This window comes from Lagopus muta, chromosome 7 (genome assembly GCF_023343835.1).
Source record: "Lagopus muta isolate bLagMut1 chromosome 7, bLagMut1 primary, whole genome shotgun sequence".
In the NCBI taxonomy this organism is placed as follows: Eukaryota; Metazoa; Chordata; class Aves; order Galliformes; family Phasianidae; genus Lagopus; species Lagopus muta.
The window spans coordinates 50705411-50732713 of NC_064439.1; the positions used below are offsets into that span (position 1 = coordinate 50705411).

The 27303-nt window shown below is 38.9% G+C and overlaps 1 protein-coding gene across 7 annotated transcripts in view; it reads left to right on the plus strand.

Moving 5' to 3' along the window:
- Positions 1 to 27303, plus strand: part of HECW1 (HECT, C2 and WW domain containing E3 ubiquitin protein ligase 1) — a 244083-nt gene that overhangs the window by 185400 nt on the left and 31380 nt on the right. For all 7 annotated transcript variants that reach the window (XM_048952248.1, XM_048952249.1, XM_048952255.1 and 4 more), the window contains 11 exons: positions 2907 to 3037; positions 4411 to 4532; positions 7380 to 7565; positions 8132 to 8266; positions 12247 to 12352; positions 12549 to 12645; positions 14489 to 14572; positions 15148 to 15257; positions 17849 to 17969; positions 18859 to 18972; positions 21226 to 21378. In XM_048952248.1, the coding sequence (XP_048808205.1) occupies positions 2907 to 3037; positions 4411 to 4532; positions 7380 to 7565; positions 8132 to 8266; positions 12247 to 12352; positions 12549 to 12645; positions 14489 to 14572; positions 15148 to 15257; positions 17849 to 17969; positions 18859 to 18972; positions 21226 to 21378 (1359 nt within the window). The remainder of the gene's footprint in view (positions 1 to 2906; positions 3038 to 4410; positions 4533 to 7379; positions 7566 to 8131; positions 8267 to 12246; positions 12353 to 12548; positions 12646 to 14488; positions 14573 to 15147; positions 15258 to 17848; positions 17970 to 18858; positions 18973 to 21225; positions 21379 to 27303) is intronic.

Genomic DNA, 27303 nt, shown 5'->3' on the forward strand with positions numbered 1-27303 from the left:
TAAATAGTAAATGGAAAGCATTATAGTAGGCATTGTTTCAAATTTTAGAAATACTGGTTTGTTGTGTTTCAAACTTCATTGTTTGAAACAGTCTTCAGCAAACACACCTGAAAATAATTTTAGGTGAGGCAAGAGCAAACACGGGGCTTGCAGATAGAATTGCCAGCAGCCTGAACAAAGTGGAACTCAAAACCACTTAATTTGAAAAAACTTGGCCACTTCTCTGTTTGAACCAGTTTACTCAGCTTCCTGGTTTCATTTCTGGGAGGGAATGGAAAAACCAAAATATTACAAGGAAACCTGGTATTTCTAGCTCTGCCAAAACCACAAAGCTTCGGAAATTTAGCTTGGGAAAAAAAAAAAAAAGAAAAAAAAAAAACCCACATAGCTGTAATTGCTCAAATCCAGGAGCTTCATCCGACTTTCTTTCTGTGCTCAAAGCTGCTCGTTAGCTATGCTAGCCACTTCAGAATGCAGAGACAGCCAATTTTTAGTGTAAAGACTCTTGCTCATTTTCTTCAGCAGTACCTGACTCACTGACTTCTTAGCAAAGCAGTTAATAGCCACTGCTGCTCAAGCTCTGTTGGGAAGATCTTTTGAAGCATATGTATACCTAGACTTGTTTTTGCACTAGATTAAGAACTAATAAATAACACAAGAAATTATAACTGTGTAGTTAAGACAGCTTCAGAGTGGCATTTCTAAGCCTCTATTTCTTTGAGACATCACTTTGAAAAGACTGAATTTCCAGAGGCATTCCCATAACCTTTGCCCTTTCAATATTTTCTCCAAATACTTTGACATTTTCTACTATTTATATAAGATAGTTTTATAGTACTGACACCTCCAAAACATGGTTTGCTTGTTTGTTTGTTAGTTTTTGTGGGCAAACAGCTAGTACTACTGTTCAAGGTTTGACAGTAGGAATTTTCTACTATCTAATTAAACCGAAGCTGCGAGTTTTTTTATTAATGTGCTCATATCCCTCGATTACATGAACTTCTTAAAAAACATGTATACTGCTGATGCATGGGAGTGCCGTAAAACTCCTCCAGTAATGGAATGGAAAGTTCATTCAGTTGCCTGTAGTCAAGTGAATAAAATAGTAAAGTGTGGGTCTAAATCAGAGGGACATAGCAACTAAGGTAAATTTGTGCTGTTATGAAATCTGCTATCAGAATTTCTTCACGAAGCTGGATGCTGACTTGAAAATAGAACACCCAGTCTTTTTGTTTTTTATCTTCTAAATTTGCTCTTTATTGAGCTTTCAAATGATACAGTAAATGCAATTTTAAATGCTTTTGAATGCTGAGGGATATAAATACTACTCTGAAAGTTAAAACCTAGCTGTTTTTTCTTAATTGTTTACAGCTCATCTGCCCAAAGTTGAGTTGCAGTAAACTGTTGGAGGCACTCACTGTCAACTGAAAGCATAAAAAACAAATCCTCGTTGTCTTTACTGATCCCAGGCCTATTTAAGGAACTAACTCCTGAGCAATTTTCTATTTAGAGTAAAATGTAAATTAACAAATAAAGAGAGGGAGAGAAAGTAATTAGAAATTCTAAGTCAGAATATGAGATGAGAAAAGAAAAAAAGAGCGTAAGTCAAGAAAATGGGAGACAAGCAATGTCGGATCAGATTAAATGCAGGCCATAGAGCCAGTCTTGTTTATCTGTGTTTGAGAATACAATCCAAAAGTATGGATTAAAAATATCGAAGTGGATTAAAAGCTAATCAATTAATTAACAGGACCTATTTCTTTCTTTCCCTTTCTATTTCTTCTTCTTTCTTTTCTTTCTCTCTGGATTTAAAAATACATTTTCTTATTCAATAAATAAAAATATTTACATTCATGGCTTGCTAGTAGAACCAAAGAAATCTTGTTCTCTCTTCTTATTCAGTTGTCTGTGTGAGTGAACGAGTTAACTAGATTTTGTGTAGTGCTTATTTGAAACACTCCTGATTATTTCCACAGCCAGGTCTATACTTTGTTCCTGATCTGGTAAAGTATTTGAGATTTGAATAATCTCTGAGAGTTATTAGACCTACTAGCATCAATTAATGTGGCAGTTAGTTCCATAATTAATATGGAAATTATATAGTTTTTGAAGGTGTTTGCAGGTTTCAGTTCAGCATTTACTTCTGTCGTCCTTCTCACTGTTTTTTGCTTATGTCTGTATTGTTTCTTCTCTCTTGTTCTGTAGCTGGTCACCACCCAGTGCAAGCTAATACGCAATCCCATTAATTTCCATAAGTGGACATTACACATTGTTGTGCTTTTCACTCAGGATGTGTTGCATCCTATTCTCCTCTTCTACAGTCATTTTAATGCGATTGTTGCTCTCTGAGTTCATACAGTCTACTAGGCTACATTCCATACTGTCTACCAAAACACAAGTGTTCTCAACTGGTGGCCATGCTATACCGTCATCCACACTGTGAACACTTCTACCTTTTTAGGGTTTTAATCCTTTACCAATTTTGGGTTGAACATATTGTATCAATATTGTAATAAGCAAGGCTGAAGGGCATCAGTGCACCGTGCTACTGTATGACTAAATGAGAGAGAGAACCATGATCCTCTAATATTTTTAGGTTCCAGGCATCTGGATTATTTAAAGAGAATCCTAATGGAAATTTGTAGCTCAGGTACCTTTGTGAACTTGACCTTTGAGTCTCCTTTGCCTTTCAGTGTAGCTATGTAGCTCAAAATGCCAGATTTTGGGTTGGTCTCAGGTGTGAATATCACTTCAAGGGGGGAATCCAGTGTGCTCCTTACTCTGTTGTATTCTGAAGGTAAAAGTATTGGAATCATTGAAAAACAGCACTGATTATCAAGACAGGAAGTATCAGAATGCTGTTCTGTTAACTAAGACACTTCGTTCCTTTCTCTAAATGTATGCAGATACCAAAATATCCAGCGAACTATTGCAACAGAGCGGACTGAAGATGATGGTGTAGTAAACAACAGGGTGGAGAGAGTTCCCACTGGAGGAGGAAGTGACTCTGAGGCAGAGCCTTCCCAACCAAGCTCAGGTATGTCAAAATAGCTATGGAGGGCATGTTCAGTGCTACTCAGTGTTGGCATTCAGTTTCGAGGAGTGCTGAGGACTAGAATGCCAGCTAATTAAAAGGAAAAAAGGTTTAGCTATGAAGCTACAATCACAAGGACAGATAAAAAGGTGCTGCTTTTTTTTTTTAAACAACTATTAAGACGGAGCATTTTTATTTTAAGGAAGGACAATTTTAAAATGAAATGGAGATGGTGTCTATTTTTGTTCAATGCAGTATAAAAACCGCACTGTTTTATTTTTGCTGCGTTGTGATAAACTGTGGGTCTTTCCGTTTATTGTTTCTGGGCACGGTTTCTGCACTGCTACATTTCTTTCTGTGGACACACCTGCAGTGGCCCTGCCATGGAGTATGGAATATTTGGGGTTTTTTTATGGCTACAGCTTTGTAATAGCTATTAGCAGATCCAAGTCTGGGCTGCCACTGAAGGAGGCACAGCTGTATTTTTACACATCACTAACTATATGACAGTGCCTCATAACAGAGCAGGGAACTGATCTATTTGAAAACTTTCTTGTGGTTAAAGCTCTTTGTAGCCAAATTCTTCCACTTGGCTCATTAGAACTAAACAAGAACTACTGCCAATGTGAAGGAGAAGAAGAGAATGTGTATCCAGAGAAGGATGGAACAGTAGGGAGCTATTCCACTCTTTTTTGGTGGCAGACATATTTCTTTAAAGCAGTTGCAAAACCATCAGCTGTTTTTATTCAGATAAGAAACATCAACAATCAGACTAATGTTCATGTTTTTTGTGGACCCACAAAAATAGCTATCTGCTTTCTTTGAGAAATTGTGCCACCAAAATGAATACAAAGTTCTTTTCCGTTGGGTCATTCTCACCCTCCACCTAGGGTTGTCTTCCATGTTTGCTACAGTAAGTAAGTATATTCTTGCCATCCTTGTATAAAATAGCATTGGCAAAGGGAAAGATTCAGCTTATCTACTTGAATTTTCTGAATGTCCCATATTGAAGAAGAATTCTTCTCTCTAAAATCAACAGTGAGTGAAACCAGTCAGGACCTGAGTAACAGCACTGAACTAAACAGACAGCTGGTAAAAACTGTTGTGGTCAAACTGTTATTTAGAGATGGCAGTAGTTATGAGCCAGAGTTTTTTAACATCCAGGAGCATCCAGCTCCTTCCCTGTGAGTACAGCAGCACTAACCATAACACCTACAGTTTTGCCAACAGACTCGTCTTGGAAACGCAAGGAGAGTAGGTACAGGGCAGGATGGTGACATTTTTGTACAGTCACTTTTGTAGCCAAAGTAGAGACCAGATAACAGACAGTCTTTGCCACTGTTAATAAAATTGTGGTTCTTTTGGTTTCTGTCCAGAGATTAGGAGGGAAGGTTCCCTTTCTCCTGTGAATTCTCAAAAAATCACCTTACTGCTGCAGTCTCCAGCTGTGAAGTTTATCACCAATCCTGAGTTCTTCACTGTGCTGCATGCAAACTATGTGAGTAATTACGATTTGCTTTTTCTGAGTCCCAATATTGTGCCCGAGGCCTTCAGGGAGAATGCACAGTGAATTCGAATTGTGTGACTTGGGGTTTGGTTGTTTGTTCTGAGCACAAGGCCAGGTTGAGGACAGCACAGACAGACTGCTGCAAGAAAAATCTTGCTAGGATTCTGCCACACACAGGGAATTCCCTGGCACAGAGAAGCTTATTAATTTTATTCTTCCAGAATAAGCAGGAACCCTTGATTTCAGGTTGATGATTCTGTTGTCTGTTCCTGCAGGGAGTTAGGTTGTTACCTTTGGAGCCATGTTCATGAGGAACCTCACTCAGATTGCAAAAAAGTCTCAGGGGAACAGAGAGAGGGGAAAAGTTATTAACTCCAGTTTGCACTCTCAAGAAGCAGGTAGGCATAAAGCAGTGAAAGAAATTCTGACTCGAGTCAGTGTAGTTATTTTGGAAAAAAAAAAAGAACATTAAAATATATATATATATATATTTTTTTTTTTTTAAATTAATACAGTAAATCTGTATGTTTTGTTACAAACCTGATGTGGAGTGGAAAAAGTTTAGTGGTAGGTTTACCACAAGAAGTAGGTAGGGAAATCTCAAAGAAGATGTAGTTATCAAGTTTCAGTCTTGGTTTCCTTATCTTGAATGCAGGTTTAGCTAGGCATCCACACATGACTTCTGAATATTTGCAAAATGCTCTATTTCTGGTTAGGGTTGCCCTTTCTTTTTGAAATGAACAGGAATTGAAACACTTGAAGAGTTATCTCAGCACAGTTTTTAGGTAATGACTAATGTCCAGCTTTGGCCATGGCACTGTGTGGATTGAAGCCATCTGTCCTCCAAGCCTCTGCCAGAGCTTATTGCTCCTGAAATCCTGCAGAAGGCGCCTTGTATTTACTCATCTGACATTGCCTGAACTATGTTATAGAGCGCACATAATTTCTTCCATTAACTGGGTGATATATCAGGATTTATGTCTGGGAACAGTATCATTTTCATTCAGTATACTTATTTACAGAAGGAGCAAATGTTTCTATACTGATGCAAGAAAAAGTTTGTAAGAGATTTAAGTCTCAGTTTCATTTCTCACTGAAATAAAAAAGTCAAGAGAAGCCTTCAGTTTGGGTTTATTAAATTGTCTCTAATATGGAAGCCATAACAATCTGTTGAAACATCTGTCAAATAGTCGTATAGATTCCACTTGTGCAGAAATAATGACCCACATAACTCCTGGCTTAATGAGTTGTTATATTTTAACGACACGCCCCCATTAAAATTTCAAGCTGTTAATTATACCAGTGAAGGTGGGTTTGGAAAACATTATGCAGCAGTTAGAGTTAAAAGGGAAAGGCTGTCGTTATGCTGATACTTTATTTCCATTGAGATACAGCTACATTACATTCTTGGTTTCTGTAGTGCCAATCGGAGTTATTGATCAGATGAAAATGGAACTTCTGTAATGGAGTAGGCTGGGAACTCAGCAGTTTCTGAGCATAAAGCTTTCCTGAGTTATAATCAGGTCGTATTTTCAGGGCAGAATAATATCTCTTTGATTTCACTACATATACCAATGTTTTATCATAATTAAGGCCCTTTGCTGCAAGGAGTATTCCCTTCTCAGCACTACCACAACTATAAACCTTGCATAATAAAACTAATACTTGTAAATGTTTTATTGCATCGTAGTGGTAAAAATGCATTAGAAGTACACAAAAATTGCGAATTCAAAGCTTTTGGAGCCAGACTCACTGGGCAGATTACATATAGACACACCGGGACTCACTTCACTGGAGACAGGAATTCTCCATTGGCCCTTAATTGCTCAAGACAGAGACAGCAGAAAGTATTTCACATAGAATAATGAAAGCTCTAGTGAGTAATTCAGTCCTTTCAGGTGACCAGTATAACCAGAGCACTAATTATCTGTATAGTGAAATGCTCAGAAGGAATGCACATTTTCTGTGAAGTTTCCTACCCTGCCTTGAACTTTTCCCCTGGAACAAAGGTCCAAGAGTAGTGTCCTGTGGATGAGAAAAAGTGTTGCCACGACCTGTGTATTTTGTGGAACTGTGTCACTGAACACACTACAGCCACAAATACAGTTCAGTTTGGCTCCTTTTATGCACCTGGATCAGCACTAACTCAGATCTAAGAGGATGTTCTCCTAAGAGGTGTCTTTAGTGTTCATGGTGAGATATGACTACCTGGCTTCAGGATGGTATCCATGTGACTCATAAAAACATCTCCATCTGACAGGCTTTTTAGTCAGTGCAGAAACAAATACTCAGTTCCAGGAAGCAATTGATATCTTCCAAAAATAGGCAATTGAATGTGTCTGTTTCTGTCCTGTCACTATAAAATGACCATAAATAAGGTAACAAACTCACGTACAGACACCTACACTGCAATCCTCTTCAGCTGATGAATCCTACCAAAAGCATCTTAATTTTAGTGATACCATAAACACATGTTCATAGCGATCTTTGCACCTTTCTTGGATCATCCAGTCACACAAGCAGGCTTTCTGCTAGTCTGTGAAAGAAATGAAACAGGCACAACTACAACATATTGAGTAGGTGGTGTTTTAGCTAACTGTTTTTTTGGAGTGCTTTATGAAGCAGTTTATATGGAGAGTAACTGTGCACAGTATGGAGGGATGTTTGGCTTTCCAGATTACCTTTCTTACTTCTAAATGTTTGTGTAAAACAGTTGTTCAATTTAATGCAACTCTCACAGCATGTGTTTCATTTCTTTGGACAGATGCCCCCAGAAATAACTAAACGTCATTTTGACATCAGAACTGTTTTTTCTCACTTCTATTTTCCTTTTCAAAGAGTGCCTATCGAGTCTTCACTAACAGTACCTGTTTGAAGCATATGATTCTGAAGATCCGTAGAGATGCTCGTAATTTTGAGCGCTATCAGCACAACAGAGACCTTGTAAATTTTATCAACATGTTTGCTGATACCCGACTAGAGCTTCCTCGTGGCTGGGAAATAAAAACTGACCAGCAGGGCAAGGTAAGAGTGCCAACAAAACAAATCACTTGTTTAACACAGCACATCAGGCTACATGGTCTCTGACGATCCCCTCATTCTTATCTCAAAAATGGTAAAAATTTGGATTAAACAACACTTACACCAAGCAGAGTTATTTTAAAAGTAGGGTGAAAAGCATCAGGAACAAATGTTGTAGAGCATAGCGGTAACCTGGCTTCCTGTGGAATGTCACAGCATATCTGAGAAAGTACTGAACTAATAAAGATTTCATCCAGAGTAGAGATCTGTCATGACAGTGACAGTGTCTGCTTCCATGAGGCTTTGCTACCAAATAAGCAGTGTTCCCTAGTGATTTTATTCTCTTCCACCTTGTTTACCTCATGGCTATTATATGTAATTTTGAGCTATGCAGCTCCATGTATTTTCCAAGATCTGTTCTAAATTTGGCTAAGAAAGTCCTATTATTTGAAGATACTAACAGGGGATTTCTGACACGCAGTTTCTAGTGATTTTCACTGTATGTTGCCACACTTGCTGGCTTTCTTCTTCCAAAAATAACCACTCCACATTGTTCCTGTATATTTCAGTCTTTCTTCGTTGACCACAACAGTCGTGCTACCACATTCATAGATCCCAGGATCCCACTGCAGAATGGTCGTCTCCCTAATCACTTGACTCACAGGCAACATCTTCAGCGGCTTCGTAGCTACAGTGCTGGAGAGGTAACCATGCTTGTATCAACACTGATCCCTTTTCACAGCAGTCAGTTTAAAATGTGTTGGAAAAAAGGTCTTGTGGGTTTTTATCTTCCAAAGAAGTAAGAGTTCTTTTCTTTCTGAAGGGTTGCTGATAATGAAGATTTACATTTTTACTATTTTCAGAATAAAATAATAAACAAGTAAACTAAAAATCACGGTAAAATGATGACAAAACAGATTTTAAAAGAATCCATGTTTGACATCCTTGCCTTGCTTCAGTAAAGGCAAGCCACTCATTATTTGTATACTTTGATACTTCAGCAGCCTTGTATCTTTCTTCATTCTCCACTGTGACACTGTGCTCTGAAGAGATATACTCCCTTGCAGGTGCAGCAATGCATATTAAGGTCTGCTTCCCTAACCTTCAAATCATGCTAAGCAGTCTTTCCTATGTTTCATGGATATGACTTCTATCACTGAGTAGCATGGGCAGGATAGCAGGTGCATAAATCCTGTTTTTGTTTATGGAGTTAAGGAGGGAAGGGTGCAAGCAATCAGATTCTTCATGCTGTTGAAGATTTGTGAAGATTGCGGGTGAATGGGAGTAGATATGCATAAGGGCCACAGGGTCTATCTCCTGCAGAAAATCATCAGAAGTGTTAGTGAAATTGATATTGACATTTGTTCCAGCGGGACTAGTCTGAACACTTCCTACTACCGAAGGAACTTAGAATCAAGGGCAGGCAAGACATAAGTAGCTTTGATGGAGTTTTGGAATTTTGTGTGAATACTGCACAGTATTTTCTGAAGACTGAAGTCATCGGTGTCTCTTTCAGTCCTGTTCTCCCACCAGTTCAGCAACTTTCCTCTGCCAGCAGCCTGCACTTTAATGTTTTTATTGTGACTGATTCAAGTGATATGAATGTGAAAGCCACCTCTGTGGTGATCCATATTTAGGCTCATACTTTCCTGAATCTTGCTTACAAATTCACCCAGTCAAAGACAGAAACACTGCTCAGCCAACCTAACACAAGAAATACACTTAGTTCTTCACGTGGTTGCAGGACTGGCAGAAACAAAATGTCATGTACAGGGAAGAGAGTAGAGAGAGTAATGACTCTGAGGAAACTGTGAACTCTTCATCAAGGGCACTGATCTGGCATGATTAGCCGATGAAACGAAGCTGCCTTCTGTCTAGGCAGCTGTCAGTGTTGGCACTCTCACTGGCTCAGTGGCCCAGATCTCATGGTGCTTATGCACCCCTGTCATAGCCTTTAGTTTCCCCTCTGGGAATATTTGTTCCTCCACTGGAAGCATTCCCATTCATTTCCAAGGTCTTTAGATCAGTGCCTGAAAGCACACCACTTACAAGGAAAAGATTCAGATATTTGCAACTTGGCCCATGAAACTTTGTGGTCCATGCTATTTCTTCACAGTATGTTTGGATGTCTTTTTTTCCTATAAATCACAGAACTACAGAATTTCATGTACTGGAGTGAGATCTTTAACTTACAGAATCACAGAATTGCAGGGCTTGGAAGGTTCCTCAAGAGATCATCAAGTACAACCCTCCTGATAAAGCAGGTACCCTACAATAGGTCACACAGGTAGGTGTCCACCCAGGTCTCGAACATCTCCATAGAAGGAAACTCCACAAGCTCTCTGGGCAACCTGTTCCAGTGTTCCATCACTCTTACTGTAAAGAAGTTCTTCCACATGTTTGTATGGAACTTCCTACATTTGAGTTTTTAGACCATCACTTCTTGTCCTATTGCTATGCAGCACTGAGAAGAGCCCGGCCTCATCCGTTTGCCTTTAGATCTTTACAAACATTTATCAGAGCCTCCTTCAGTCTTCTTTTCCCCAGGCTGAACAGACCCATGTTACTCAGCCTTTCCTCATACATGAGCTGCTCCAGGCCCTTACTCATCCTTGTGGCCCTTTGCTGCACTCCTTCAAGGAGAACCCTGTCTTTTTTGAACTGGGGAGCTCAGATCTGGACACAGTATTCTAAATGTGGCCTCACCAGGAAGAGTAAATGGAGAGGATCACCTCCCTTGACCTGCTGCCACGTTCTTTTGAACACACAGCATGATACCATTGGCCTTCTTGACCACAAGGGCACGCTGCTTGCTCATGGCCAACCTGTTGTCCACCAGGACCCCCAGATCCAGCCAGTTGGCTCGTGAGGATGTGAAATGGAGACCTAGGGAGAAGGAGAGAAGATTTAGCTCAGCACAGAGGAGTTGTGTCTTTGGGCCAAGACTCAGAGAGAGTGCCTGTGAGAGCAGAGTACAACACAAGGCTATTGCTTAACAGAGGTGAAGAGGAGACAAGACTAGTTTCACAGCTGAGGTTTTCATTACGCTTACACAGCTTTTGACAAAAACATAGATGCTGTTTAAATTGCATCAATCCCTGTGGCACTCATTGCATTGCAGTTAGTACACTGTATATGACCTGTTTGAAAGTTCAGTCATAAATCGCCTGTTTTTAAAGGTGAAAGGGATTGGACCAAGATTAGCACATCAGCCCATTAAGTACTGCAGGCTTGACTGTTCTCCCTGACACTGGAATAACTCTCTTGTAGCTGGCAGATGTATACCAATATAAAAAATGGGTACAAGCACAATCATAATTAAATCACAGATAAAAATTTTCACTGTGCACTTTCACAACAGTTTTGTGTTTTCAATTACAGTATGTTTAATCAGAATCATCAAGAGTTTTTATTGTTCAGCCTTTCTGTTGACATGTATGAAGTACATTGACTGGTGTCTTGTTACACATAAACTTTTTATTCTTTATGTGCTCCAAAGGCAACTTGCCAGTCACATTTAGCTTCTCGGTTTTCATTTATGTCCAGCTGGAAGACCTGGCATTCGGCCATAATACTGAAAATGGATTGGCACTACTTACTTGTATGCAGAGCTAAGCATTTAAAATATTGGAGTAGAGGCAATTTCTTCCAGAAGTAGTTGCCAAGTACTACAGTTTGTGCAGCAAGAAGGAATCATCCCAGGAGAACGACAATTGGAATCCATACACATGTTGTCTTGACATGGATTTTTTAGCAGTGCTCCTCTGTTGGCTTTCCTGTGGCCACACTTTATCCAAGTGTGTCCTTGTCATATATGAGGGAGGTGCATTCCCCTCAGTTTGTACTATCCCACATGCAATTACACAGCAAGTAACAACACACTGAAGACAAATTGCTGTTGTTGTACTGGGCTTTTAATATCTTTTTAATATTTTAATATCCTCAGATCTAAGTGTCTGCCCACCTTCTAATGTATCCGTCTTCCTGACATGAATCCCTCCTCTAGATGCTGTGTTTAGGACAGTGGCATTCTTTAAGTCTCTCAGTTAAGTAGCAGTGATATATTTCCCCTTTATTCCTCCTTATTTACGTACTTTTTAGTTGATGTTCTTTTTCTCAGCATATACAATTCAGTATCTGTTTCTGGTTATGCAAGTTAGGCAAAAGCCCTTTTCTGACCTGTGCTCAGCAGAGTTATATCATGCTCGTATTATTCCAATACTGAATGTCCTTTCAACAATACAGAGAGAACACTTGTAATGTTGTGGGCTTTTTCTTTTACAAATTAACATTGCTGTAAAAATTTTTACATAAATACAGTTATGCTAGAACAAGATACTGTATAATATGGCAGAGATTTTATTTTCACTGACAGAGAACTCCATCACTGTAAGGCCTTTACTAACCTGCATTTACTTCGAGACTCTGTTGCCTTCACTGAAGCACAGAAGAGGGATGATAACTGGATAATAGTGTCCCTCCATTTGAGAACACAACATTACATATTTTTAATCTGACTGAAGTGTAAAGCTATAATTTTCATGCAGACTTTCTGTCCTCCAGTCAGTCAGCAAAATGAAACCACTCTGAAAGTCACAAAAGTAAAAATAAAAAACATTTTTACTAATTGATGTGCTGCCAATTTGCCATTTGCCCATTCTTCCCCTTTCCTCCTTTGTTGTAGGCTTCTGAAGTCTCTCGGAACAGAGGAGTTACTCTGTTGGCCAGACCAGGCAATAGTCTCGTAACAGCTATTCGAAACCAGCATCATTATGAGACATTACCTCTGGGTAAGCCAAGTTTCTCTTTTCAAAGCAGAGCTCGCAGAAAAGCTTTTAGAACAATTTGTCACTCACACGCACAGCTCCGTGTTGTCCCTTGGCTCACTGGCAGTGCAGTCAGTGGGCCCCTGCATCATCGCAGTAATGTCCTGAAGGCCCCCTCAGTAGTAAATAAAGCCTCTGTATTGCTTTTTTCCTTTTCTAGCTTACAATGACAAGATTGTTGCATTTCTACGCCAACCTAACATTTTTGAGATGCTGCAAGAGCGTCAGCCCAGTTTGGCCAGAAACCATGCACTCAGGTACTGCTTTGTTCCACATTGCTGACACCAAATTCCATAAATTATTTACTGTAGTGAAAAAAGCAAATTCAACTAACTATTGCAAAAAAATCCAGAACTGCCACTAAGTATCACTGAACAGCAGAAACTGTCTTCTTCTGCAGTTATCACCTTGCTTCCCAGAAGATAGCATTAACATGCAATTTTGATGAGAGTGAGCAGCAGAAAGCGAGTAATTTCAGTAGAAGGATTTTCCCTTGTGGTCAGATTTATATTCAAGCCAAGGACATAGTCATTCTAGATTTTATAAGCAGCAATATTATGAAGTACTCCTGTCTTAACTCCTTCACCTGACTTAAAATTAGTCTTTCCTAAGTAATTAAATTATATCTCTGTTTTTATTACACCCATTTCTTTTCTGTTAGGTGTGAAAAAAAAAAAAAAAAAAAAAAAAAGAAAGAAATCAGAACTAAAAGCCAATACAATTTTAAATTCACTCTAATTCCAGAAGTTAGATTAATTGTTTTGGCCTAGAACCTGAGCTGGTTTTAGTCAGTCTCAGCCATACCAATGTACACCAGCACAGAGTTTGGCCGAAAGGTTCAGTTTGCTCTGCACAGTGAAAAGTGCAGCTGGGGACCTGGTAAAGAGGCAAAGGAGGAGGAAGAGAAGAGCCTTCAAGATCTTGTAGCCAACTTTCTGCTGTTGACTCATAATTTACACTTGAGAGCCTGACAAAGAGTTCTGTGGGGGTAAGGGTTAGACTTGCTTCCTGAAGGAATTAATACATGCAAATAAAATGAGAAAGAAAGAATGAAAACTGCTGCTTATATTCAAGATGTACATTTCTGTAACTGAGAATTTTTTATCTTCACTATCAAATTATTCCAGACTTTTTTTTCCCAGCTGTAATTTGAATTCTCATTTCTCAGAGAACAGATGATGGTTTTATGTCCTTCAGAGCAGAGAACAAAATTGACTAGGGATAGGGACTACACAGTTTAGTATTAAGATCTGTAACAAGATGTTGAGCCCTTTGCCTCCAAGTCATTGCTTTGATTGAAGCTTAGGTTGGGAGTAATCCCAAACTACAATCTAATGCTCGTATAGCAGACCTTGAGCAAACTCCTAGGGGGCAAATGTCCATCTTTCACAGGTTTGACTCTGCCCCATCCAGAGAAGTACATCTTTGACTTTACATAGAATCTTGATATTTTGATGCTTGTTATTCTTGGATACAGCAGTGCTACGAAAACATGCTGGCAGATTGGGATGTAGCTCTGTGTTTTTCATGGGTCTGACCTACTGTTGGGATCCTATCCGTGCTTTCCATCCGTTAGAATTCATTTAAAGCAGCAAAATGCATGATTTTATACATACACCATGCAACTTCCTTGATTATTAATTGGTATCATATTCTTGATATTCTAGTGTGGTTTTTACCAGCTGGAATGGACAGAGGTACAGGAAGTGGTATTATATGAAATACTGTTAATGAAAGGAGATATCTTAGTTGCAACCTTAAACTAGAAGTATGTCTGTCAGTGACAGTAGCTATAATATTACACATGGGCTTAGAAGGTGAAGAATTATTTTGTTTTCTGAAATATGGTAGAATATCTTTGGCTTTAGGATCAGGCAACTGACTGATATAAATAGGTTATTTTTTTACTAGTTTGTTAGTGTGATTAGCAAATTAATCAGGCAGTTAAACTGTCTGCCATTTTTTTTAAAGAGAGAAACAGGAACTGGCAAAATGCTGAGGAATAATGATTTTATGTCTAACTCATGCCTTGATTGTGGCATGTTCTCTTCACCTTTTTCTTTCATTCTCCTCTTGTCAGTAATATTATTTATGTTTCAGGGAGAAGATCCATTATATTCGGACAGAGGGTACGCATGGGCTTGAAAAGTTGTCCTGTGATGCAGATTTAGTAATTCTGCTGAGGTAAGAAATTTGATCAAAAGCATAATATTGTTTCTAAATCTTCCAGACCATTTGTAATTAAAATAAGATTTGTTGTTACTGAGAGTCACTCAAAATAATTCAGCCAGTGTCTATCATTCCATTCTTACTTCCTGAAAGGCAGCCTCCATCAGTGCAACAAACTCCATCCACAGTCAGCTCAATTATTTCAGCTGTTGTCATCAAAAAGCAGATAAAAACAATCAAGCAAAAATGTTTCATTTTAAAGTTGTTTTGTTTTTACAAAAGGAAGGAAAAAACCCTCTTCTTTCACAATGCAACTAAGTAATGTAACTGCTCGTTAAATTGCTAATTTTAGTACAGTAATGCTATCCATACACACAGCCACATCCCGCAAATGAACCTTCAAGTGCAGTAAACGTTGTTTGGGTAAAAAGACTTCTATTGGGACTGCAGAGCTTGTTCTTTATGTGCTAACTACTATTTTTTAGCACAGTTAAGGAGTTTCGTGTTGTTTTGAGTTTACATGGAAAATGTTGCATTACCTCATGTGATGAACATGTATGAAACCTCTCTCTATCACTTTTTACACGCAGCCTTTTTGAAGAAGATATCATGTCCTACATACCACTCCAGGCCACTTTCCATCCTGGTTACAGTTTCTCTCCTCGCTGCTCACCCTGCTCATCACCCCAAAATTCTCCAGGTAAGGGAATGGGAAAAATAACTCAAAATCTTGCAGTCTTGGTATTTATTCTAAGAAATTTGAAAGAACAGATGGAGAACCAGCGTGAATTGTTAACCTGTTAATTCCAGTGCCCACTCCAAATCTGCTTTTTTGTTGGATCAGTTGCCATTGCTGTTACATGTCTGTTGAAATGTTAGCAGTAGCTAGAGCACACAAATCAGGAATTGCACATGTGGAAGAATGCATTTTGCTGCTTTTCATATATCTGGGGAGGATTAAGATAAAAAGAGAATAATCTGCTTCAAATATAACTTGCTGACATGGAAGCACATTCGTGTTAAGTGACAAGAGCAAAGAGCGACATCCAAATCAAAGGCTTATTGCAATACTTTAATAGTTCTCTTGTAGAGTTAGCTCACCTCCAGTTTGTGTTCCAAATACTTCACCTCTTTCCAAGACTCATCTATTTTAAGACCCGATGGAATTATCTTGATCATCCTGTCTGACCTCCTGTGTTGAGAACTTTAGTTTGACAGGAAACTTATTTTCCAGAAAGACATGCAGTCTGAGAAGGTTATTTCCAGCTGTGGTATGTCTCTGTAGTTATTGTTTATGCTATAGAAATTTGAGGAGCTGATGTCTCCATTTTGCCAAGATACACACCGCCTCACTGCAGTCTCAGTGCATGGCTGTGTCCAGTGGTCACTGTTAGAGAAATTTACAGAAATGTGACCTGAAGAAATTCATTTTTGGCTGATATTTGAAAACATCCATGTGTATTATCTGATTTCAAACAAAATTGTTGGACAAGAGATGTCCAAATCTCAGAGGTGGCTATGCAAAAATGAATTTCCTTTTATGCCAAGAGGTTAAATGCTGAGCCTTTGTCTCCAAGAGATCAGTGTTTTGTCAGAATGCTCTATTGTCATGAATGAGTTTGAACATCATTGAGAATAAATGTAGCCCCTTTCCTCTGCATCAGGACAGATCAGAAACAGGTCTACTGCAAGACCAAGTCTAGGTATTTGGCAAGAAGATGCCTTTCAGAAATGCACAGATCTTTCTCGTTTTTGTGAAAACAAAAGAGCAAATACTAATTTGTGGCAACATGCTGTCTGCTTGCTTATTTTTGCCACTGCCTTCATATCCCTTGAGAGCCACAATTCCCTTACATTCTGAGGGACAAAAAGTCTAACAAAAGTGTCGCAAGGGATTCTCCTTGCACAGCATGTAAATACTCCTTTCTGTTTTACTGGCACAGACTTAGTAATGTGCTTTCCTCCTGGCAATCATGGTACTTTGTGCTCCCACTAAATGTGTTTGATTTTTTTTTACCTTCCTATGGAGAACTTTCTGCCAGAATTCTCATATAAGAGCTTGTTTATATTGTCTTTTCTAATGAGAAAGGGAAATGGGATTTTAAGGATCCGTTCTTTGACATGATCCATGACTTCTTTCCATGGCATGGCACTTCTGCATACAAAAGGACTAATCAGCCACTCTGAAAACGCAGACTCCAAAACAAAACAGATCCCAAATTACTGAAAATCTGGTGTGTGTGTGAACCATAATAGGAAAATGTCACATTTCTTGCTGACGGAAATCCTTTTCAGTGCCACAAAGGGTTTTTGTGTTGATGACTGGAAGTGTTTAATATACGGTTAGATTAACTCTGGGAAACCTGATTCTCTGTTTGGCTGGGGTGCTAGGCTCCAGACAGAAGTGCTGCTTTGAGCTCCAGAAGTTTAATCCTGCCAAGTAAGAAGATCTGCTATTCAACGCAAAAGAGAGAGATCTTTTAAAAGTGAAAAAGAAAATCTAAATACCAATGGTCATGAGTGGGAGTTATGCATGTCAACCTTTCAGTCATGCCTTTCTGATCCTTTCATTCTGATCAGTCATAGTTAAAGGCTCAGGCAACCCAAAGGCATGCAAACACAATGCCAAATTTACTGTTCTCTTAGTGAAGAAAATACCGGTCCCAGAAGTCATCAGAATCACAGAGTTATAGGAACTTAAAACTCCATTAATGACAGGTAGAGTAGAATTAGGCCTTATGAGGAGCAGCTGAAGGAGCTGGGATTGTTCAGTCTGAAGAGGAGGCTCAGGGGAGACCTCATTGCTCTCCATAACTACCTGAAGGGAGGTTGCAGTGAGCTGAGGGTCGGCCTCTTCTCATGTAACTGGTGATAAAACTAGAGGGAATGGCTTCAAGCAGTGCCAGGGGAGATTCAGGTTGGAGATTAGGAAATACTACTTCTCTGAAAGAGTGGCCAGGCAGTGGAATGGGCTGCCTAGGGAGTTGGTGGAGTCACTGACCCTGGAGGTGTTCAAGGAACGTTTGGATTTTGTGTTGAGGGACATGGTTTAGTGAGAACTATTGGTGATGGGTGGATGGTTGGACTGGGTGGTCTTGTGGGTCTTCTCCAACCTTGGTGATTCTATGATTTTATGATTCTATTAATTAATACTAAGTGCATAGAAACTCTGCGTATTACTGTAAGAAGTTCCTAAAACATTTGTTAGTGAGTTGTGTCTGGAAACATTGGCTGCATGATTTGGAAGAATTTAAAAGAACCTTGCAGTATAGAATGCTTTTTCCCCACCAGGACTGCAGAGAGCAAGCGCAAGAGCACCTTCTCCATACAGGAGAGATTTTGAAGCCAAACTACGCAATTTCTATCGAAAACTTGAAGCCAAAGGATATGGACAAGGTCCAGGTAAAATTAAGTAAGTATGATGACAAGTCACTGAAATAGTCTAATGTGGTCTTTAATCATTATCCATGAATGAAGGCACTGACTGATAGGGAGTGGGAAACACACCAGAGATTGGACTTCATATGTGCACCACCAGTATCTGATAAGTGTATATCTTGCAAAAGAGTGAAGAAATTCTATTTCTTAAAGATTTATATTCTCTCACTGACCTGTTTAATGGGGGTGTTGATATTCCTCCCTGTAATTCACTAGAAGGAAAATCATCTGTTCATGCAATTGTCCATGGTAATAAACTATACATTATTACCAGCTATTTCATTGTAATGATGGAGCAGCTCCAAATCCTTTGGATCTACTTACTAATAATTCAGGATCAGAGTATGACCCTACAAAAGTTATCCCATCTATGCAGTTTCAACTTCAGGTAGTTCTCTGTATTGCTAGCCCTTGTGGATTTGAACTGGGGAGATTTCTGCCTCTCTTCATGTGTTTTGGGGGATCTTTGTCTTAGTTGTGGGACTGGCTTCGTAGACAGCTTGGTAGTCGGCTTGAGACTCTGTGCTTACCTATACTTGATTGAGTCATCTTACTTGGTTAAAAGACTCTATGTTTCAAAGATATTTCCCGGGCACTGGTTGAGTTCATGCATCAGAATGACTTTTTACCAAATCACATCTGTTGGGGGAGGGGAGGGGAACTGAAACGAAGCAGTTTATTACAGACAAGTATCATCATCATGATATTCTTATAGACCTGGGGAGTCCCAGTCACTGGTTATCCCCTTTAGTGTAGTTATTTGACTTCTATGGAATTGAATTTACCAGGTCTTGTTTACCTTCAGGCTTACAGACTCACACGAGATTCGATCATTATACCTCTTTTTCTGCCTCCCTTTGCAGGCTAATTATACGACGTGACCACTTACTGGAAGGCACCTTCAACCAGGTGATGGCATATTCACGCAAGGAGCTCCAGAGAAACAAACTCTACATCACGTTTGTTGGCGAGGAAGGGTAGGAAACCACTAATGCTCTCGATTTTGAAGTAGCCGTTAAGTTGCAAAACATAGTTGACTGAGGCCGAGCCTTCATTTATGCACTGTTTTTATTTTACTTTTCATTTTACTTCTGTGTTAATGATCCATCTTAATTAGACCAACCATTTGTTAAAAATCAGAATAGCAAAAATTCTTCATTTTCCTATACCATCAAGATGTCTCAAAGTGACAATTTAAGTAGTTAAGTCTGATGTCACCTTGTTGCCATAAATATTTAGACTGGATGGAAGACAAAACTGAACTACAGGCCCATGGTTACACATTGAATCACTCTCAAGACTATAATTAGTTATTAGACAAAGACTTTACACCTTTTATTAATCTTACTCTAAGAAATGAATCTAGATTTGCTTCAAATGTTTTTGCTTTGCATGCCGTCCAATGAACATTTTTTATTATATGTGAACTTATGCTCTGCCTAAAGTGAGAAAGTTTAGTCATAACAGTGTGACTCACCCAGCTGAAAAATGAAAGCAAAAGAATTCTCTTGAGAAGATCTTTTCTCAGGAGACTTTCTGCTGGCCTTACAAACCCTAGGACCGTGCACCTATGATTAAAGCAAGCCACTGACCTTTTGTTTCTGCATCTAAGCTGAACCTTCAGTGCCACCCCAGATCACCTCAAGAGGTACATTTTAATTGAGACTTACTCCATATTCTTCTTAATGGAGAAACCACTCTGCATATTTCCAGTGTTCCTTGTAACAAAGATTTGAAGTAATATTTTTCAATAGCTTTGTATGTAAGGTTTCATTTATTAAAAACAAAAATAGCAAAAACAAACAACAAACAAAAAATAGGTTTTCCATTACAAAAGTACCAGAACGGGAACAGTAAAGCTCTGGGCACAGTTCTCTCCAGCAACCACTGACACTGTCAGCTCTGAGATAGCATGTCAAGTGGAGAGCTTCTGAAGAGCTGAGTTGGTTCAGAGTTACATCAGGTCCACTGGAAAATAAAAGTAATGGATTTAAAAAACAGTTCCTCAGTTATCTTAGTGTCAAGAGTTCTTTTAACTCTTACTTACTATACTCTATGGAATCAATATTATGTAATAGAAGTCATCTTTTACAGCTGATTTTGTCACTGACTTGCAAGTAAAGCTTAAGCATGGAAAATGCTGCATTTTTGGAATAGCATTCTAGTATGCTTACACTGGCCAAAGTCATGTTATTTTCCCCACATCTGTAATAACTTTTTTTTGTGTGTGGCAAAGTACTCAGGAGAACCTCAGGCCTCAGGCCTAAAGCTGCTGAAGGGAACAGTAGTAAGCCTCCAAATGTAAAGCAGAGAAGGGTGGACCTGCGGCCCATTATCATCTTTATTGTCACACCAACCAGTCATTCAGACTCTTTTGATTATGCTTCCATAACTTGAAGCATATTACAAAACATTCTGATCCAGCCGCAGTTTTCCACTTGTTTGACATTTATTAAGTATGAGGAATAATGCCCGCCTCAGAAACTGTTTTGGCATGCACGATGTATGGCTGCAAATCATTTGTTCATTTTGCTGTATGTAGATATATTTTAGATTGAAAAACCTACATATCAGTATTAAAGAATTATCTGCTTTTAATAAATCCATCAGAATTGAGATTAATTCATTCATGATGGCTTTTTGTTTGTTTTGCGTATAATTGGAAACTGATTTAAAAGTTAAATCGAAGGGAAGAAAAGGAAAAAATTTCAGTCTCTACAGAGCAAAGTCATGCAGTCGCAAAGCAGAACTTCAAGTGTACCACATGTATTTGAAACTATTAGAAAATCATATTTGGAACTTGGATGGAATAACTGATGGATCACCATTCCATCTTAAGGGAGTTTGTCTGATTCTTGGTCTTCCTCAGTATTTACCTTTAAGTTATACACTCTTAAGAAATCATACCAGGGGCTAGATTGTGTCACTGGGAGTAGGGGAGTAGGGTCAATCTTTGCTTCTGTGTGAGCTATCTGATCTGAGAACCCAGATGTTAGTAGGCAGTTCAAACCCACTACTAAAAAGCAAAAAAGTGAGAAGAGGGTCTTTGCCCTCTGCCCTGTAGGATCTGCAATCAAGTTTTGGGAGAGGAACTGTATCATGTTAGAAACACTTAATTGTGCAGAGGTAGGTATTAGCAGGCAGTGCCTGCAAAAACAAGGAAATCTGCTCAAATGTGAATGAGTCTCTTTTTTTATGTTTTTTCTTTTTTTTTACTTTTTCCTTTCCAGACTGGACTACAGTGGCCCCTCTCGAGAATTCTTTTTCCTTCTGTCTCAGGAGCTCTTCAATCCCTATTATGGGCTGTTTGAGTATTCAGCCAATGACACTTACACTGTACAGATCAGCCCCATGTCTGCCTTTGTTGAAAATCACCTGGAATGGTAAGGACATTTTATGCAGAACGGAACAATCCTTTTAGAACAGATCAGAAATAGAAACGCAAAACACAAAAGATATCAGTTTAGACTAGACTGCATACAAGTGTCATTGCTGCTGTTGGGAAGAGGTGAGAGGTAGACTGGGAGAAGAAAGAGGACTAAGTGTAAATACACCAGCAAGCTTTTAAAAAGGAATTGTGATGAAGTACTATTATTCAGATATTCTAGTTGTATTACTTGGGGTTTGATGTTTTTGTTCTTCATTGTGAATATGAAAAGGATGGGAGTGTGAGCTCTGCTAACCTGGATAATTTTCTAAGAATATCATATGTAGTCTTTTAGCACATCAAGCAGCTTGGTGCTTAGAAGCTTTAAAAAGGCCCAGAGAAAGCAGTATACCTTTTGTCCCTGCCAGTGTCCTTGCCTGTGCATGGCATGGCCAGCAGAGCAGACATGTCCTTCACTTTCCCTTGTACGTGTGCCAATAGACAAATTGGTTCTTTATCAAAAATTCTGAATGCATATTGTGATGTTTTTATTTTTGTATGTGCCTCCAGATCACTCCATCTTTGGGATTTGCTTTCCTTCTGATAGTTTCAGGTGTGGTTCAGTGGAGCATGTGCTTGGTCACTTCTGGCATTTCACTGTTTCAAAGAAGTACTGAAACATCGGTCTGTTCTTATGATGTTTTGCTTTATCTAACCAATCTCACTGACTCCTCTTAGAAATTCTTTTTTTTTTAATGGAAGGCCACTCAGGCCCTTTTCAACCACCAATAGCACATGCCCCTCTGCTCTTCTAGACAGTATGCTGTGTGCTTTGGTTTATAGTGGGCAGGAAGTCAGGAAAGACAAAAAGAAGCCTCATCTCTACTAAATTTGCAGTGGAAGAAAAGATAAGTTGCTGTGACCTAGTAATGGTCTCTGAATTGTTTTTTCTATTGCCACTTCCAGCAGTGGAGCGTTACGATAACAATGGTCTTTGCACTAGGACTATTTTTCTGCTGTCATTAGCAGGAAGAGAGTGGCATAGTTCTTAAAGCTTGTCGGTCTCCCTCTGCAACCCTACTAATTAAACATTATGCAGTGGCTTCCCAGTTTTCAAGGAAAAAATACAGTCTGTCCTTTGTTCAGCTTGACAGGCAGCATGAATAAACTTCTGATTTCAGAGGCTGTGTTTGTGAGGATGCATTTTGATTCCAGGGCACAGGACTTCTTCTGCCCACACTGTGAACAAACTGGACTCAGGCCCGTTACTCCAGAGCTGGTGATACCATGTTATCCAGTGGTATTCGAAATAACTCCTGTCTCTTACCTGTTGTAAATAGCGTCTCTGTGAAAAAAAGTTCAGCTTCAGTTTTTTTTTAACAGAAGTGATACATCCTTCTTTGTTCTCTACTCCCATTTTGTTCTTCTGCTCATTAAGAGATTTTATCATGGAACAGGCAGATTTTAAAGGTAATCAGGACATATTAAAAAGTGGAGAGACACCTAATATATATTTTTATAGCAGTTGTTACTTGAATGAGAAATCAGTAGCAGTTAAACACTTAGGATTGTATTTATCTAACTACATGTGTAGATAGAGGCTACTTGTATAAAGAATGTTGTTTGGATTTAAGGAATTTTTGGTTTCTTGTTTGTGTTTTTTTGTTTGTTTGTTTGTTTTTAAGGGAAGAGAGATGAAGTGCATTGGCCTGTAGAGTGAAATAAATGCTGTGAACAAAGAGGCTTGTACATAAAGTAGAATTAAGCAGGATAAGATTGCAGAACCCAAGGGAAAGATAAGCAATCCTGTAATTCCTCAGGAATACTCCTTGAACCTGTTATGGAAATAACTGGCTGAGACAGCAGTTGATAATTAGCCTGATAGATTTCATAGGTGGCTTGTAGATATGCAGGCATTCCATGTCTGTTATGTTGTCTGTGTTGACTGAACTCAGCCATACATGCATATATATATATATGTACTACAGAAGTCTGGTTACAGGCTAGGATGAGGTTTCAATTAAGCTTTTGCAAACTGAAATAATAGGATTGCTCTGTTAACTCTTTGCACACTAACTTCTCTGAGGATACTGTACTAATCTGCATGTCATCATTTGTTCACGAGGAATGGAGTGTTCTGAAGTTCTCATCCTTCCTCTAACACTGTTCTCATCCAAGTCAGTGCTCAATCTTCTGTTTGCAAATTTACTTGTTGATATAGTTCCAGCACAGTCTTCTCTCTCTAAGTTGCAAGCAATTATTTTCCTGTTTCCAAAACTGATAGAAACATCAACTATACATGGATGAAATGATTTTCAGAATTCACAGATGATTGATTGTCTTTTTAAAACTTGAAGATTAATGTCAATCACAACCACAGTAGTTATAGATTTGCAGATTTATTGAACTGTTTGCCTTTTGATGCTGTGAGGCTTATCATTTGTGTGACGTCTACCTATTACATGTGTTTTCTGTAGAGTAATTCTACAAGACTTGTAGAGACATGGTAGAGTAGAAAAATTCCCTCAAAATTATGTAATATTTTCTCTTTTTAAGTGAACAGTGGTAAGTTTGAGATAGAACACATATAACAAAATGCAAAGATGTGAAGTTTTGGCAGAATTGAAAAACATGCTGCTTTTCCCCCCTCCGGCCTAAAAGTTGCACTTCATCCTCTGTTAATGGCTTATTTCATGCCTTGCTCTTTGTACAAACAACATTCAGAGTCCAAAATGAGCACATCAAAGTGCAGTGTAGTTGTATGCCAAGTAAAAAAAAAAAAAAAAGAAATGTAATGACTGGAAAATGTTTCACATTTATGGAGAAACTGAGACTTAACACATTTCCTGCAAGCCTCCATTGAATACAACTTTTTCCTGCAGTTAACATATGGGCATGCTGAACATTTTCAATCTTCAGAAAAATTAATTTTAAATCCTCTATCTGAAAGAACACAGTTAAATCTGTCTAGACCTACGAGGTTTGATTATACACATTTTTATTTGTGTGCTACAGGATGTGCTTGAAATTCATACAATTGCTTTCAATCCATGCCAGCAATGAGCCATCACATCTATGTAACGTGCCTACCTCTATTCCTGAATACTGGAAAACATCTTCGAAAATACTGTTTACAACCCTACAAAAGATAATTTGCCTTTCTCCAAAGAAATGAGCAAAACATGGTTGTACATGCAATATTTTATTCCAGTGAAAAGGATATAGTTTAGCCCAGAAAGAATATTCTCATTTTCACAATTGATCAACAATTGGTCAGGCGTTTTGGGTAATTGAGGTAGGATACCACAGATTATCTGATGGAGGAAATATGTTTCTAAATTCTGGAAACAAAATACCTAGTTTCAAAATCTGCAGAATCTCAAATACTGATGCAAGCCACAGGTTACTCTCCCACTTGTCTTCATGGTATACTTTTCAACAAATCTAGAAAATGGCTAGTGTCTGTTCAGTGCATCACACTCACTCTGTGTTGTCACAGAATAAAGTGTCTAACCATGCTTTAATTCACTATGGTTTTCCTTGGACCTTCATTTAATCTACAATTTTCCATAATGTTTCCCTACTCTGGTCCAGCTAAGAAACACAATAAAGTGAATATGTATTCTTTATATATACGTGGTTATTTCTGTATCATTTTTACCACATCTGAGGACCACTTGTTCTTGTGGCTACCAGTTTTAGATGTTTAATATTTGCCTGTCATTTAATATCACTTAAGTTCTACTTCTTAGAATAAAACAATTCTCAGTGTTTTCTTGAGAACTGTCTCTCCCTCCTATCAGTACTTAATCTGACAATGACAAAAATGTCTCATTGTCTTTTCATTTCACAAAAATCTGTTCACAGAGTTCTGTCAGGCAGAAATCTGATCTCTATTTTCACATCCTCTGAGTGACCTAGAGTTTTCCTTCACAGCACTCCTGTCTTTAGAGTGTTCTGGTGAGATAATGTGGCGTGCACTTCTTCAAGACACAGAACTGTAGTCACAGCACGGTCACCTGCACCCCACTCTGTCACCAGATCACTTGCTTGCTCTTCTATCTAACTAGCATCCTCCACTTTTGAATTTTTAGTTCATTGTGTGTTTGTAAATGTAGAACCACTGCCAGAAGTCTGAAAGGGAGCCCAGGACAAAAGACTAGATGGCCTAGACAGATAAAGTCATTCACAGACATTCATTTGGAGATCTGATGGATGCTAACTTGAAACATCTTCTGTATTTTCATAGCAAATTAATGACAGCATCCATTATCCATTGCAGAAAAATCCTGTTGTGTTTTGATTTTTTTTGTTTTCTTTAGATGAAGTTTAATACATTGATTTAGCAGAAGTGTCTTAGAAAGTTGAAGATTTGTGATTAAAAATGGTTTTTTGCAGAATCTTACTGAAGAACATAGAGATGGCATTACAGTGAGATCTGGTGGCCTCGGTTTTCAGGAACTGTAGACTGGTTTCTTGCTGCGGTGTCCTAGTAAACTACATTAACTTATTTAGAACTTACTTAGTGCTTATCTAGAACTGCTTTTAGGATAGGAGTTTCAATTCCCATAGTCAATATTTTTTCTGCTTTCTGTTATCCCCCACAGTCTAATCCTTGCTGCTGAACAGACAGAAGACTTGCATGTATTTGTACATGTATTCTGCAGGCAAATGAAAGCCTGTTGCACCCACTCTTCATTGTAGACAGGTACTTGCTTCCCCCTATGCCAACTGATGTGCTTTCTGCAGCACTGAGCCAAGCAAATGTATGCAGCATTCACCTGCTCTGACAACTCAGGGACACAGTTTGCCTGCTGTGTGGGTAAACCTGAGTCAAACTCAGACCTTCCCATTTATTTATTTCGTGTCAGTCAAACGCCATGTAGCCATCACTGCCTGTCTTAAGTATTCCTGAGAATGCAGGGTGTTGTTTTACCAAGAATGTCCCAACCTCAACTATCCTTTCCGACTGGGAGTGCTTAGTTTTCTTAACCTGATTTCCTTTGGAGCTGTGCCTTGTGCAATTGTGCTGCCAGTCCATCAGGCAGTTTCCCGATCAGTTTAGAAGGTAAGTGTCTCACAGATAATAAATTCTTAAAAGCTTTGAAAAACTTGTGATTGAGTTGAGGAGCTCAACAGTTCCTATTCTGTTTGGCCCATTGGGTGGCCAGCTTGCCTGAGTTAGCTGAAGTCCACCATGGGTGCAGGCCACAAAGCAGTGGTACCATCTTGTGTGGCAGCTGGAGATGTGAGAGACAGCTGTGAATGCTCAGGGAAGGCAGAAGAGAGAAAGTAGAGATACTCCAAAGTGTGGGAAGCACTGGCAGAGATGTGTAGGAGAAACTGGAGGTATTGCAGAATGGTAACGTGGGGCCATCAGGCAGATCTGTAGGAAACAAAGCACAGTTAACCCTGCCACATGGAGAATAAATAACTTGCTTCAACTGAAATCTTTTTAAAGAATATGACAAATTGCCTCATGATCTAATGGGTTGTATTCAAAAGTTGACTGGGTCCTGGTCACATTCTGCGGCTCTTTATAGAAACAGTGGATAAACGTAGTCAAAAAATATGAGCAGGAGCTCTGAAAGTGGCAATACTCCTCTCCACTGATTGAACTGGTAGCCGTGAGGATCATGTGGCCCAGTGAAACATAAATGACTTTAATATTTCAGATCTTGAGGCAGGTAACCTGAATATAGCCCACTACTGTTCAGGCCGTCAGAAACACATTTGATTTTGTGGCTTGATTCAAGTGGATTGGCTGTGTGGTCTCCATTTGCAGAAGTAATGAATTTAGACCAACTTGACAGTCATCTTTAAGGGACCTGTATGTGCTAAATGCTGAAAAATTGTGCTCTGAAAAGTAGATCAGATGTAGCACATCTCAGAGTAAGCATCCAGAAACATTCAGCTGTTGTTAAAAGTTAGATCATTACCC